This window comes from Lacerta agilis, chromosome 8 (genome assembly GCF_009819535.1).
Source record: "Lacerta agilis isolate rLacAgi1 chromosome 8, rLacAgi1.pri, whole genome shotgun sequence".
NCBI lineage: Eukaryota > Metazoa > Chordata > Lepidosauria > Squamata > Lacertidae > Lacerta > Lacerta agilis.
This window is the reverse complement of record NC_046319.1, coordinates 19,623,080-19,635,418: the sequence shown is the minus strand read 5'-3', so window position 1 is coordinate 19,635,418 and position 12,339 is coordinate 19,623,080. Positions and strand designations below refer to the sequence as shown.

Genomic DNA, 12,339 nt, shown 5'->3' with positions numbered 1-12,339 from the left:
ATTATTACACATATAGACACCGAGATACAGAGCCCGGGGGATGGGGCATTGGGCAGACCAGGCACTTCACTCCATCCAGAATTCCCTGCTCTCTAGGGTCAGTCCTGATTCACACTCAGGATGCGTGAAAAGTGCCAGTAAACATGAGTTGAAGGGGGCAGCTTCCTCCTTAGATATCCCATTAGCAAGATCATTCTGGTCTTCCAGCGTTACAAGCTTAGCACCTGCCCTCTCTCCTATATTCAAACAGCACAGGTGGAGCTGGGCAGGATTGATACATCAGCATCTAAGACACCACAACACCCAGTTCGCACCTTTCCATGGAAGCATGTCTAAAACAGCGATTGCAGGGTGGGAGGGAAGAAACATAGGGCAATTACATGCCCCACATCTGCCAGATTTAAACCTACAGTGGTACCTCGGTTCTCGAACGTAATCCGTTCCGGAAGACCGTTCGACTTCCGAAACGTTTGAAAACTGAGGCGCAAAAGGCTGGGCTGCAGGTTCAATGGGGGGGGGGATGGAAAACACGCAGCGGAAGCCATTTGACTTCCAAGGCGCATTTGAAAATGGAAGCAATTACTTCTGGGTTTTCAGCACTCGGGAAATGAAACGTTCGGCATGCTAGAAAACCGAGGTACCATTGTAAAACCTTACAAAGGAATCTTTGACGTTTCACGGGGTTTGAATACTGGTGTCAAAGTTCAGAAAGCTTATGGGAACAGCAAAGGCTCGTCTGCTAGAATTCTGCACTCAGAGCACCCGCCCAAGCAGCAGTAGCCAGCATGTCGAGAGACCTGTGGGAAACATCACCTCCTGCACACAGCACAGCACGACATGTGGGGAACTTGGGAGGACAGCTGAAAACTGCTCAGATCAGGCCCAAAATACAAGCAGGACTTTGGTGGTGGGGAGGGGAGGGGAGGGAGGACTTCCTAAAACAACAATAATTATTGGTATCTTCTAATGTAATTGGCACACTTGAAATAAATGCCATCTGTCTCTAATACGGAACACCTCAAGGACTGTTGTTAGGCACCTGCAGTTTGGGTGCTTAGGAGTGGGGGTGTCAAAGGAGGCCGTCGATTTCCATCTAGCTGCAATCGTCGCTATCTCTGTTCTGCTGCAGTTTGGCTTCCACTAAGTCCTACATTATTCATCTTGTTATGGCCAAAACATACATGATTATTCACACAATTAATTTCAATGCATTTCGGTAAAAGGGAAACAAACAAATGCAGAAAAGAACGTAATTATTTACCTAATGTTTGTGGAGAAAAGAAAAGAAAAGCCCTGATAGTGAATACTGTTCATAATTGCTGGTGTGATTTCTGTTTCGGGTGGCATTCTCTGACGCAGAACTCACACATGTGTGATTGTGATTGTGCGGGGTTTTTTGTTTTTCCAGTATAGATATTTATAATTGCAATTTTCTTCTGCCTCCTGCCTTGTTTTGCCAAACCAAACTACCCTAGAAAATAAATAGAACACTTAATTCTAAACGCAAATATGATAGAAATGATTATTTTTTTAAGAAACCAAATTAGAAGCAGCATATGATTGTCTGGGAAGCTGGGTGCCAGATTAGCGCTTTCATTACTTATGGGTCATTTGGCACATTGACAATGATAAAAACAATTAATTAATAATGGAAAACAATTCACCCTTCTACGTCCTACTTATTGGTCATATGACGTAATAGCCTTTAATTATACACCATTTTGGTCCTTCACTAGTTACTTATATTAACATTATTATTTTTCCACAATAATGATATCTAACGCCAAATATATATATATGTATATGTATATATAATATAATAATAAAATACTGTTAAGGAAGAAATAAAATGTGTGTGTGGGTGGGTGGGTTTTCCTCTTTTTAAAAAATATTACAAGTTATATACAGATTAAAGTAAAATCCACCACGCCATAGAATACCCCAATAGTCTTTTATTTTTCTATATATAAAAATTTGGCCCCTGTTTGAACACACAGCCCATGTGAATGGGATGGTTTGCTTTGTAGAAGCTTAAGGAGAAGTGCCAAGGAATGGAATGTTAAGAGTGGCTTCTCGCGACCTGTTCACAGACAACAATTTGGATGCTTTCTCTCAGACATTTTTGGCCAGGGCCTGACATGCAAAAGCAGGAATGCCAGATGCGTCCCAGGGGAAGGTCTGCAACTCCCCCCCCCCACTGCTATACTCAGTGGTGACTGATGCCCTATTGGGACGGGTGGGTTGGAAGGCACAGGCAGTGTTGTCCCCTGGGCTGGTTGTTAAGTAAGGAGGCAGGTAGGCGAGGGCTGGCTGAGATCAGACTAAGGTTGGTGGGCCAGTGGCCTCTTTGCCTAAGTGGACCAGCCTCCACCGGCTACGCTCAACACTGCTTGGCAGCATGGCAAAAGAGGAAGCTATGCACCCTCTCTCAAATGGCTCTGCATCTTCTGTGAAGAGAAAGCCTGTGATTCTCACCTGTAGGGAGGTGCACTGAGGTTGGTGGCACTCAAATTCCCCCAAAGTAAGCAGAGACGATGCGCAAGAATCTGTTTATGTTTTGCAGCACGGCTGACACCAGATGTCAGCTAGGTTGACCAAAAGTCCTGGGGGCCAGAAGCCTCGCCGAGCCACCAGCACCTGAAAGGTCCTTCCAGCTTTCCTTCAAAGCTCAGCACAAAAGGAGAGGATTTGCCCCGTCTCTGCGTTCCTCTTAGAGGAAGGAGGTGCCTTACAGGGAAAGGTTTTTCCCTTGGTTTGTATGATCCTGGCAGTTGCTCAACAATTAAGGGTGTCCATTGGTGGGTCTTGAATGATGGGGCCAGACCAGGCTTCAGAAGAACATTCAAATAGCCATTCTGCCAGTGATGTGACTTCCATCAGCCCTCCGTGCTGATCTAGGAAGCAGAGTACTTGACAACCGATAAGGAAGATCTCACTGGGAGGGCAGATCCTGAAGTTGAGGCTTCAGTACTTTGGCCACCTCATGAGAAGAGAAGACTCCCTGGAAAAGACCCTGATATTGGGAAAGATGGAGGGCACAAGGAGAAGGGGACGACAAAGGATGAGATGGTTGGACAGTGTTCTTGAAGCGACTGGCATGAGTTTGGCCAAACTGCGGGAGGCAGTGGAGGATAGGGGTGCCTGGCGTGCTCTGGTCCATGGGGTCATGAAGAGTCGGACACGACTGAACGACTGAACAACAACAAAGGAAGATCTCACAGTTCAGTGAAAAGCATTTACATGCAGCTGGTCACAGGTTCAAACCCTGACCTCTCCAGTTTCAAAAATGGCTCTCAGGTGACAGGTGATTGGAAGGACCCTGTTCCTGAGACTGTGGAGAGTTTCTTCTCATGAAAAGGAGACGATACTGGACAAGATGATCAAATCTGATCTAAGGTAGCTTTGTTATATGGGGTGAAACATCTCAGCGCATCTTAGAAGAAGAAGAGTTTGGATTTGATATCCCGCTTTATCACTACCTGAAGGAGTCTCAAAGCGGCTAACATTCTCCTTTCCCTTCCTCCCCCACAACAAACACTCTGTTAGGTGAGTGGGGTTGAGAGATTTCAAAGAAGTGGTGACTAGCCCAAGGTCACCCAGCAGCTGCATGTGGAGGAGCGGAGACGCGAACCCGGTTCACCAGATTACGAGTCTACTGTTCTTAACCACTACAACACACTGGCTCTCTTAGCTAAGTAGAAGAGCTGAAATCACAATGTAGATCCTCAGAAAAAGCACTGCCTGAGTAAGGCTTGAAGTTAGAGTTGTTTTAACCTTATTGTCCCTCCCAACTCTACAATTCTATGATTTTATTCCTGAAAATCATAGAAAATCATTTTATTTGGTGGTGGTGATGTCTAAAGCAAAAGCAGCTAATTAAGCAGGTTTGCTAATATGTGAATCTATCCTTTTTTTTAAAGAGCAATGTGCAAATGACCTTTTCACATTTTCCACTGTCTTTACAGATGAAGAAGTTGGAGAGAACCAACGTTCATACCGTTAGAATCTGAAATTTTCTTTCTTGGTTATTGGAAAGGCATTATCTTGGAAAACGACCTAGAAACAGCAGTTAATCTTTTAACAGCTGCAAGAGTAGCAATTGCTAAGAAATGGAAGAAAAGTCGATTCCCTACAGAAGCCGAGTAGATAGAAATGATTGGGTCTGTATTAATATGGATCAAGTTAACATATTTTAAAAAAAGAATTTGCATAAGTCAACCATTATGCACTTTGGGGCAAAATGGGTTTTGTTTGTAATGTTCTGGAGTAAGTTTAATGACAACGCCAAACTTTTACGCTGCTCTGAGTTTCTTACAATGTTACTGTATTTTAGGAAAAGAAAAACCCTAATTGCATTTTATTTGTAAAAAAACAACCTTTTGTTCTCAATGCATTAGTGAGTTAATAAAGCATTTAACAAAGAAAGAAAGAAAGAAAGAAAGAAAGAAAGAAAGAAAGAGAGGCTGGGGGGGGCATTTTGCCATAATTCTCCAGGGAGAGGAGAAATTCAAAAATGTCTGTCTTTTTTTCTTAAGGATTTGGGGATTATTATTATTATTTTTTGCCATTGAAATTTAAGATCTGTGTTGTCAGCATAACCACCATGTTCCAAAATACATAATTCTGGGACAATAGGTGATACAAACAGTGGTCACCACCAGCAAGGTACTAAAACTTAAACAAAAAACCCGACCTGAAAATGAATAACGGTGGAGAATATTTAGTCTTTTATTTCCCCTAGAGAGGTGAGAAAATGAAAAATCTCAAAGTATTATTTCTGACAAATGTCCTCTGAAAATTTTCAGTTCAGCTCAGGTGTGTTCTTTGCCCCCCTCTCTGCAAAGTCCCAACTAATTTAGTGTTGCCATATTTTGAAGAGCAAAAGAAAGAGGACACATTTGCCGACTTCTACTTTTAACTACGGATCACTATGACGACTCTCATTTTACATACCCATGAAAAAGAGGACGTGTCCTGGAAATAGATGACATATGGCAAGCCTATTACTGGAGTCATTATGTTTTAGGGGATTTGGGGTTTTGCAGGAGGGTGTAGGTAGAAGTACTATTTTTTTAATGGCTGCCTTCCAATTTATTGACAAGACTTAAAGTTGCAAGCTTCTTCTTTTTTTAGAAAAAAAGCTGGCTTTTAAAAGCAAAACTTGAAAATATATGAATGATAATGCATGTGAGAAGGTACCCTGGCACCTGAAACTTGAAGAAGAAGAAGAAGAAGAAGAAGAAGAAGAAGAAGAGGAGGAGGAGGAGGAGGAGGAGGAGGAGGAGGAGGAGGAGGAGTTTGGACTTGATATCCCACCTTTCACTCCCTCAAGGAGTCTCAAAGCGGCTAACAATCTCCTTTCTCTTCCTCCCCCATAACAAACACTCTGTGAGGTGAGTGAGGCTGAGAGACTTCAGAGAAGTGTGACTATCCCAACGTCACCCAGCAGCTGCATGCAGAGGAGCGGGGAAGCGAACCCGGTTCCCCAGATTACGAGTCCGCTACTCTTAACCACTACACCACACTGGCTGAGGCTGAGACTTTTATCCAACCAATGCTCATCTTATTCAGACAACACAGACTGAAATTAATTACTAACTTGGATCCAATTCTGAGTAGGACTTGACTGCATACAGCCCTTAAGGCACCAGATAGACACTTAGCTTCAAGACTTGGAAATGACTTCTGAGTATTTGCGCAGGCCTGTAAAATGTTACCATGGGGCACATCTGCACTACTGATTTAGCCATATTTCGTTTCTCCCAGGGAAACATAGTGCTTCCAGGAGACCTAGCAATCTCTTCAACTGAGTATCATCTTGAACAAACCACAGTTCCCAATATCCTTTTTTTTCGGTGGGGGGGAGCCAAGATAGGTAAACTGGAATAATAAAGCTGATCTAAGTTTATGCAGTTGTGAGAAACTCCTTTTTACAGTCCACGGGCAATTATGTAAGGAAGGGCCTGGCGCAGAGTGATCAATGGGGAAAAAAGAGAAGGGATAGCCAACTATTTCAGAATGCAAAGTCTCCAGTACAGTCGTACCTTGGCTCCCGAACGTAATCCATTCCGGATGTCCATTCGATTTCCAAAAACGTTCGGAAACCAAGACGCGCCTTCCAAATGGTTGCAGGAGTTTGCTGCACTCAGTCGGAAGCCGTGTTGGACGTTTGAGTTCCAAAGAACGTTCGCAAACCGGAACACTCACTTCTGGGTTTCTGGCGTTCGGGAGCCGAAACGTACGACTCGCAAGGCGTTTGAGAACCAAGGTACGACTGTACAGTAACACAGAGATGGGAGGATGAGGTGGTTTCTGAAACCAGAGCTTGATGTTATCTACAAGGTGGTGCCTTTGACTGCAATCGGTAACCCTGGCTATCTGGTTTCCCCTCTCCCTGTAATGCCGCATAAAACAAAAATTCATGGTGCCACAAAGCCAGTGAAGCACAACAGGAACAGAAATAAATGCATGATGTTGCTTGTGTTGTTTCACATTCTCCTCCACCCATTAGATAATACTGGGGCGAGGGGGGGGGAGAGAGAGAGAGAGAGAGAGAGAGAAACACCTGTCTTAATGTTTCCTCCAGTACAGTCACTACCTGCCTGCCACAATGCAGCTGCCACCAAGCTTTGGGGAGCCATGGGGCCCATTTGCAAACCAGAGATAGCTCAAAGGTGCTGCACACCCCACAAGCCAGCAGATACAACCATAGAATGCTACTGGTTACCACAGAATGCTGCTTCCAAGCTGAACTTGAAACCGGGGAGGGGGGTCACATGGGTAGCAGGAAGGACCTCTGTGGGCAGATGTGTGCCCACGGGCACCTCTTTGGCAACCTCTGCCTATTGTCTTGTTCCTGCCTTGGCAGCAACTACAGGAAGACCTGAGCACCTGATAATTACCCCTCTTGCCCAAACTTACTCTAAAAACCAACCCTGTGCTGGGAGGGGGGGGGAACCCTAAACCCGGCTGAACCCTAAGCGAAGCGAAAGCTGGACTCACAACAAATCAGCATTAAGGTCTCGACACTATTTCTGTGTCCTGGAACTTGATCTAGAGATGATTTGAAAACATTGGCACTGGACGGGAGGGAATCAGAACTGAAAATCTGCAAACAAAAATAAACAAAAACCAATCAGACAGCCTCATAATACTATTTGTCCTTGCCTTCGGAATTAGTTTAAATAGTGGTGCTGGAATATGGTGGGAAAGGTTGCCCCTTTATATTGAAGAATTTTGGGGAGATAGGGATAAGGCTGGCTTTGGATGGTGTTGTCTTGGGACCCTGTCTTCTTGCCAACAGCCTCTCACCAACCTGGTGCCTTTCAGATGTTTTGGACTTCAACTCCCACTGTGCTGTCTGGGAGTTGTTGCCACAACATCTGGAGGGCATCCGGTTGGCGAAGTCTGGTGTTCTGCATGGGAGCTGACCTGGCAACAGACTTGAGGCTTCCCACCTGTTGGCACAAGACTCACGGTTTGCCCTCTGCCAGGTCTCTGTGCAAAACTCTGCTGCCGCAGTCTGCAAGAGAGGCTGCCAGCCAATCCCTGGCCTGGGGGGAAACAAAATTGTGGAGTTGGACCCTAGCAAGATGCTTTGATTGATGCCCCCAGGTCCCCCTTTAAGAACCCCAAGGAGTGGCCCCGATCCACACCTGTGCCGAAGCTGCTGTCAAAATTCCACCGAAAGCACAACTGTGAGGCAGATTTGGCAATCTGGCAGACCAAAACAAGCAAACAGAGGAGTTCAAAGGGAAGCAAAAGGGATTTTGGTAAGACTTGTGACGCTTCTCGGGTCAGAGGGAAGGAGGGTCTGTACGCCCCATTTACCAGAGGAGCTGATGTTGTTCTCCCCACCACCACCAAGTCCAGAACCTTAACTACTTCAAGCTATAGGGGAGTAATTCTGTTTTCTGGCCGTGCAACAGGAGACGGAAATTCCATACCACCTCTCTTGCCCATTTCAAACTTTTACAGGCTGTTTTCCATCGTAAGCACGACCTGGGCAGGTGGGATAGTGAAGGCCATACACAAAGTTTCCTCCCGCAGCCCCAGCTGCTCCTCAGCTCAGCATCAGAACTTCACATAATGTGTGGCTTGTTACACACATTATGCTGAACACAGCTTTCAGCCAGCAGCACCTTAGAGACCAACTAAGTTTGTTCTTGGTATGAGCTTTCGTGTGCATGCACACTTCTGAGCTTTCGTGTGCATCTGAAGAAGTGTGCATGCACACGAAAGCTCATACCAAGAACAAACAGCTTTCAGCGTGTGTGTGGAAAATTGTGACTTGCACACCGACTGTACACTCCTTGATTGTTACATGTGAATAACCGTACAAGTGTACAGCTCAGCATATGTGCACCCCGGTCAGAAAGACCGTGCACTCGTCATCGAACGTAACGCGTGAAAACCCCTCAAGAGAAGTGGCAATGGGTGGCTGGAAACCGGAGTTACAGAGGTGGTTTTTTTTTTCCTTTAAAAAAGTATGCCAACAAGCTCTCTGAAAGGCACCCACTGGGGGACAAGAGAGGTTATTACCTACAGTGAGGCCCTCTGAAGAAGGGCTTACACAATGCACATAAGATGAGGGAAAGGAACGTGACACCTTTTTAAAAAAAAAAAGAGGGGGAAGGAAGCAAACGAAACTCAACAGAAGTCCTAATCTCAGCAGAACTCCACTGACTTCATTGGAATTGGACCTGACCTAGAACGTCGTTTTCTTCTTCTTAGCAGAAGTGGATACGAGGGTCAAAGGATTTCATGTGGGGTAGGGTGAGGGTGTTTACAAGGAGGTTTTCGCTGGCTCAGCAACACGGTCTGTAACATGAGAGGGTGGGGCACGATTGGATTTGCTAACGACAAATGCACCTGGTACTCCCCCCCCCCCAGCCCAATGCAGGAAGAAGCTTTTGCTCCTGGGATGTACTATGCGTCAGAGAGATGGCAGGCCCCCGGAGCTGCTGCGGTGGTGGTTTCCTAGGTCCGACGAAACAGGGAACGAGCTGTCCGTGGTGGGTTCCTTCTCCCGGTGGTGGGTGGGTGAGCCCCGAGGGCTTCCTGTCCAGTCCTCCGCTGCTGACCAGAAGGTCTGAGAGGGGAGACACGTGGCACCTCGGCCTTCTTGCTTGGGATCTCGGGCCGGGCGCCTTCTTCTCCAGCCTCTCAGAGGTGACCGATGGCGCTGAAGCCCCCTGGCTCAGAAGCAGCACCTGCCATGTTCAACCAAGCATCCAGAGAGTTCTGGGAAGAAGGATGGAGGGGAGTGTTCTCAGAAAGGGACAACATCATTGCATAAGCCTAAGGGGAGGGGGAGAGAGAAGAAAAACACAGCGAGGGAAAGAGGGCATCAATACATGCTGGTCAGATCTTTGTCAGCAAAGAAAGGTGTGTGTGTCAGGATTCTAAGAAAGGCAGTGCGGTGTAGTGATTAGAGGGCTGGGTTGAGACCCAGAAGCCCAGGTTTGAAATCTCTCATTCAGCTGTGAGGCTTACTAAGGGGGCACAGTCTCTCAGCCCAGCCTACCTCACAGGGTTGTTGTGAGGATGAAATGGGAGAATAGGAATGACGCACACCACCTTGAGCTCCTTAAAGGAAAGGCGGGGCACAAATGTAGTCATGATAAACAAATGTCATCACCCCCATTCACTTCAAGGGACTTTTGTGCAAGAGCACTTTCTTGGAGGTGCGGCGTGTTTTTGCATGGGACCATGGTAGCAAGCGCTGTGCTCTTCAGATGTTGCTGGACTTCAAGAGTTGGGACTGGCGCTCTTCACGCTCAGAATATACCCCCCACTGGCTTGTAGCCAACCAAGTCCTACTCAGAGTAGACCCACTGGAATCAATAGACCTAATTTGGGCATGCCCGTTAATGTCAGTGGGTTTCCTTTTTGAGCAGGGCTAGCGCTGAATGCAACCCAGTGAAGCAAATGGGCACGACCGCCCAAGGTCCTTTGATTTTTATGTATCTACTCTGATTAAATCTCAGTTGTGGCCAAGGTTGTCTCCCATGAACTCCAGCCCATATGGCCAAGCATAGCTGTCAACCTTTTCCCTTTTTTGTGGGAAGCATTGGGAAACAGCAGGGAGGGTTGACAGCTATGATGGCCAAGAGATGATGGGAGTTGCAGTTCAGTAGCCTCTTGAATGTGCCATGTTGGCTACTCTTGCTTTTTTTGGGGGGGGGGGTGGGGTAGGCTGGGAAATCAGAATGGCTCAGTTTACACATCTCATCCTCAGGCATGTGATCTCTCTCCTTATGTTTCAGTTCCCTCACTTCCTGACTGAGGTTGCCCCCTTGCCCTGCACCAAATAATTGATTGGATGGATGGGGAAGGGGGTGACCTGCCTCCCACCTGCTCTGGTGTGTCTATGCATGCCAACCGTGGGGTGGCCATGCCCATTTTTAAGCCACACTTGCCACCTCTGGCATGTAGCCTCTGGGGGCTTGGAAGGTGGCAATGTGGAAGGTGGCAATGTGGCCCTGGAGCCTGAGAAAGCTAGCCTAACCCTTGAGATGGCAATGTCACTACTTGCTTCCAAATGTGGTAAGAGAGCACTGCTGGACTGGGGTGGGAGGGAGGCATCCTACTCATTTCTGCTGAGTGGGGCATCCCTGGACCTCTGCCCCCTGATGGCACCACTGCTTGAACTGGATGAGTTCTGAGGCTGTCCTTGCTCTGGAATCCAGGGGGAGAAGTTTTTTTTCATAGAAACTGTGGAGTTGGAAGAGACCCCCAAGGGCCATCTAGTCCACCCCCCTGGAATGAAGGAATCACAGTTAAATAATCCCTGACACATTGCCATCCAACCAGAGGATGCCATTTCCACCAGACTGATTGATCTGATTCAGTATCAGAAAAGTGCAGTCAGGGGGAAAAAATTCCTGTCTTCCCCATCTTACTGGGATCCAATAACAAATGTTGACCATAGGAATCCAGGGAGATGAGTGCAGGATTCCTCACTAGGAAAAGAGGAGTGAACAGCAAAAAGGTTTAGGTTTGGGAAATGAAATCCTGTGTTTTCCCTCCTTCTCAGCCCTACTGCCTTTGGCCAAATCACAATTCTGTGGTGGTGTTGGTTCATATACCATTGTAGCAAAGCAAGAACAGGAGCCCTCTGTAAAAACCAAGACTGAAATTGCAGGGAAACAGGAACAGAGAACACAAAGTCCATAAAAATTAGTAGGTTTTCAGCATATTAGTATTAAAAAGACAAAGACAAAGAGACATGCATGGAAACAGGAAATGAGACCTCCCTCTCTTTCTCAACGAAGAAGAACATGATAATTAAGTTTCCCACACAAAACAAAAGTTAGGGGAGCTTGAGGTTCTCTGCAGCTACTGTCAGGGAGGGTATTTCCTACAGACTTGGTTTAAACAGCAATTCTATCTTCCCAGGTTAAAAACCTTAATAACTGCAGTTCTCGGAAGAAAGGCTTAGGGGGAGCTATGAGAGAGAATTTTCACGGACCTCAAATCTCCCCAGGATCAGGGATGCTGTGACAGGGTGCATGAATACTGGGGTTGTGTTGCATAGGGACCATCTTCAGAGAAAACCCATTGCAATGAAGGACTTAGACTTATTCATTTCAATGGGTCTGCTCTGAGCAGAACTCAGCTGGAGGCAACCCGCAAGGCCACCACCCAAATTTGTACACGTATCGATGCAGAGGGAGGTCCTCAAACAAGCTGAGAAGGTGGGCAGCCAGCTGGGCTCTCAACAGAACTTTGCACTTTGCAAAGCAATGTTTCTTGAGTGGTGATCTGAGAGGCAGTTGAAAGGATCTCTGCCACTCCACCAATGCTCCTGCCAAGGATTCTTGCTTCTTCTTTTTCGAGGTGAGGAGTGGCAAGCTATGGGTTGAACCTATTTCTCCATAATTAAATGGCCAGCGAGCATCTTGGTCTCTCTAAAGCAGGGCTGGGAACCTATGGTCCTCCAGAACTGGTTGGACACCGATGGGCCTCAGCAAGCATGGGCAATGGCAAGGGATGATAGGAATTTTATTCCAGCAACACTTGGAGGGCCACAGATTCTCCACCTGTGACCTACAGCAGGAGTAGGCAAGGTAGTGACCTCCTGGTTTGCTTGGGCTACAACTCCCTTCATCCTCAATCAACAGGGGTGATGGAGGTTGGTATCCAAAAACATCTGGAGGGGACCACAATGGCTAGTCTTGCTCCACAGCCTTCTGGCTTCCTTCTAGCCGCTAGCATTTCATGGTGATCTAGTGCAGAAAGGAAGGAATTTTGAAGGATGCGGCAAGATGGGGAGGTTTGCTGGCTGCCAATTGTACTTGGCAAGTTCTCAGACTTATTAAAAAAAGTGAAATAAAA

General features: G+C 46.6%; 1 protein-coding gene across 12 annotated transcripts in view; it reads right to left on the bottom strand.

Moving 5' to 3' along the window:
- Window positions 1-8,622: 8,622 nt before the first annotated feature.
- PRDM16 (PR/SET domain 16) overlaps window positions 8,623-12,339 on the bottom strand; it is a 433,577-nt gene continuing 429,860 nt past the window's right edge. For 8 of the 12 annotated variants that reach the window (XM_033156414.1, XM_033156415.1, XM_033156409.1 and 5 more), the window contains one exon: window positions 8,623-9,300. In XM_033156414.1, the coding sequence (XP_033012305.1) occupies window positions 9,166-9,300 (135 nt within the window). In that variant the 3' untranslated portion in view covers window positions 8,623-9,165. The remainder of the gene's footprint in view (window positions 9,301-12,339) is intronic. The other 4 variants (XM_033156412.1, XM_033156418.1, XM_033156413.1 and 1 more) reach the window with 2 other exon arrangements.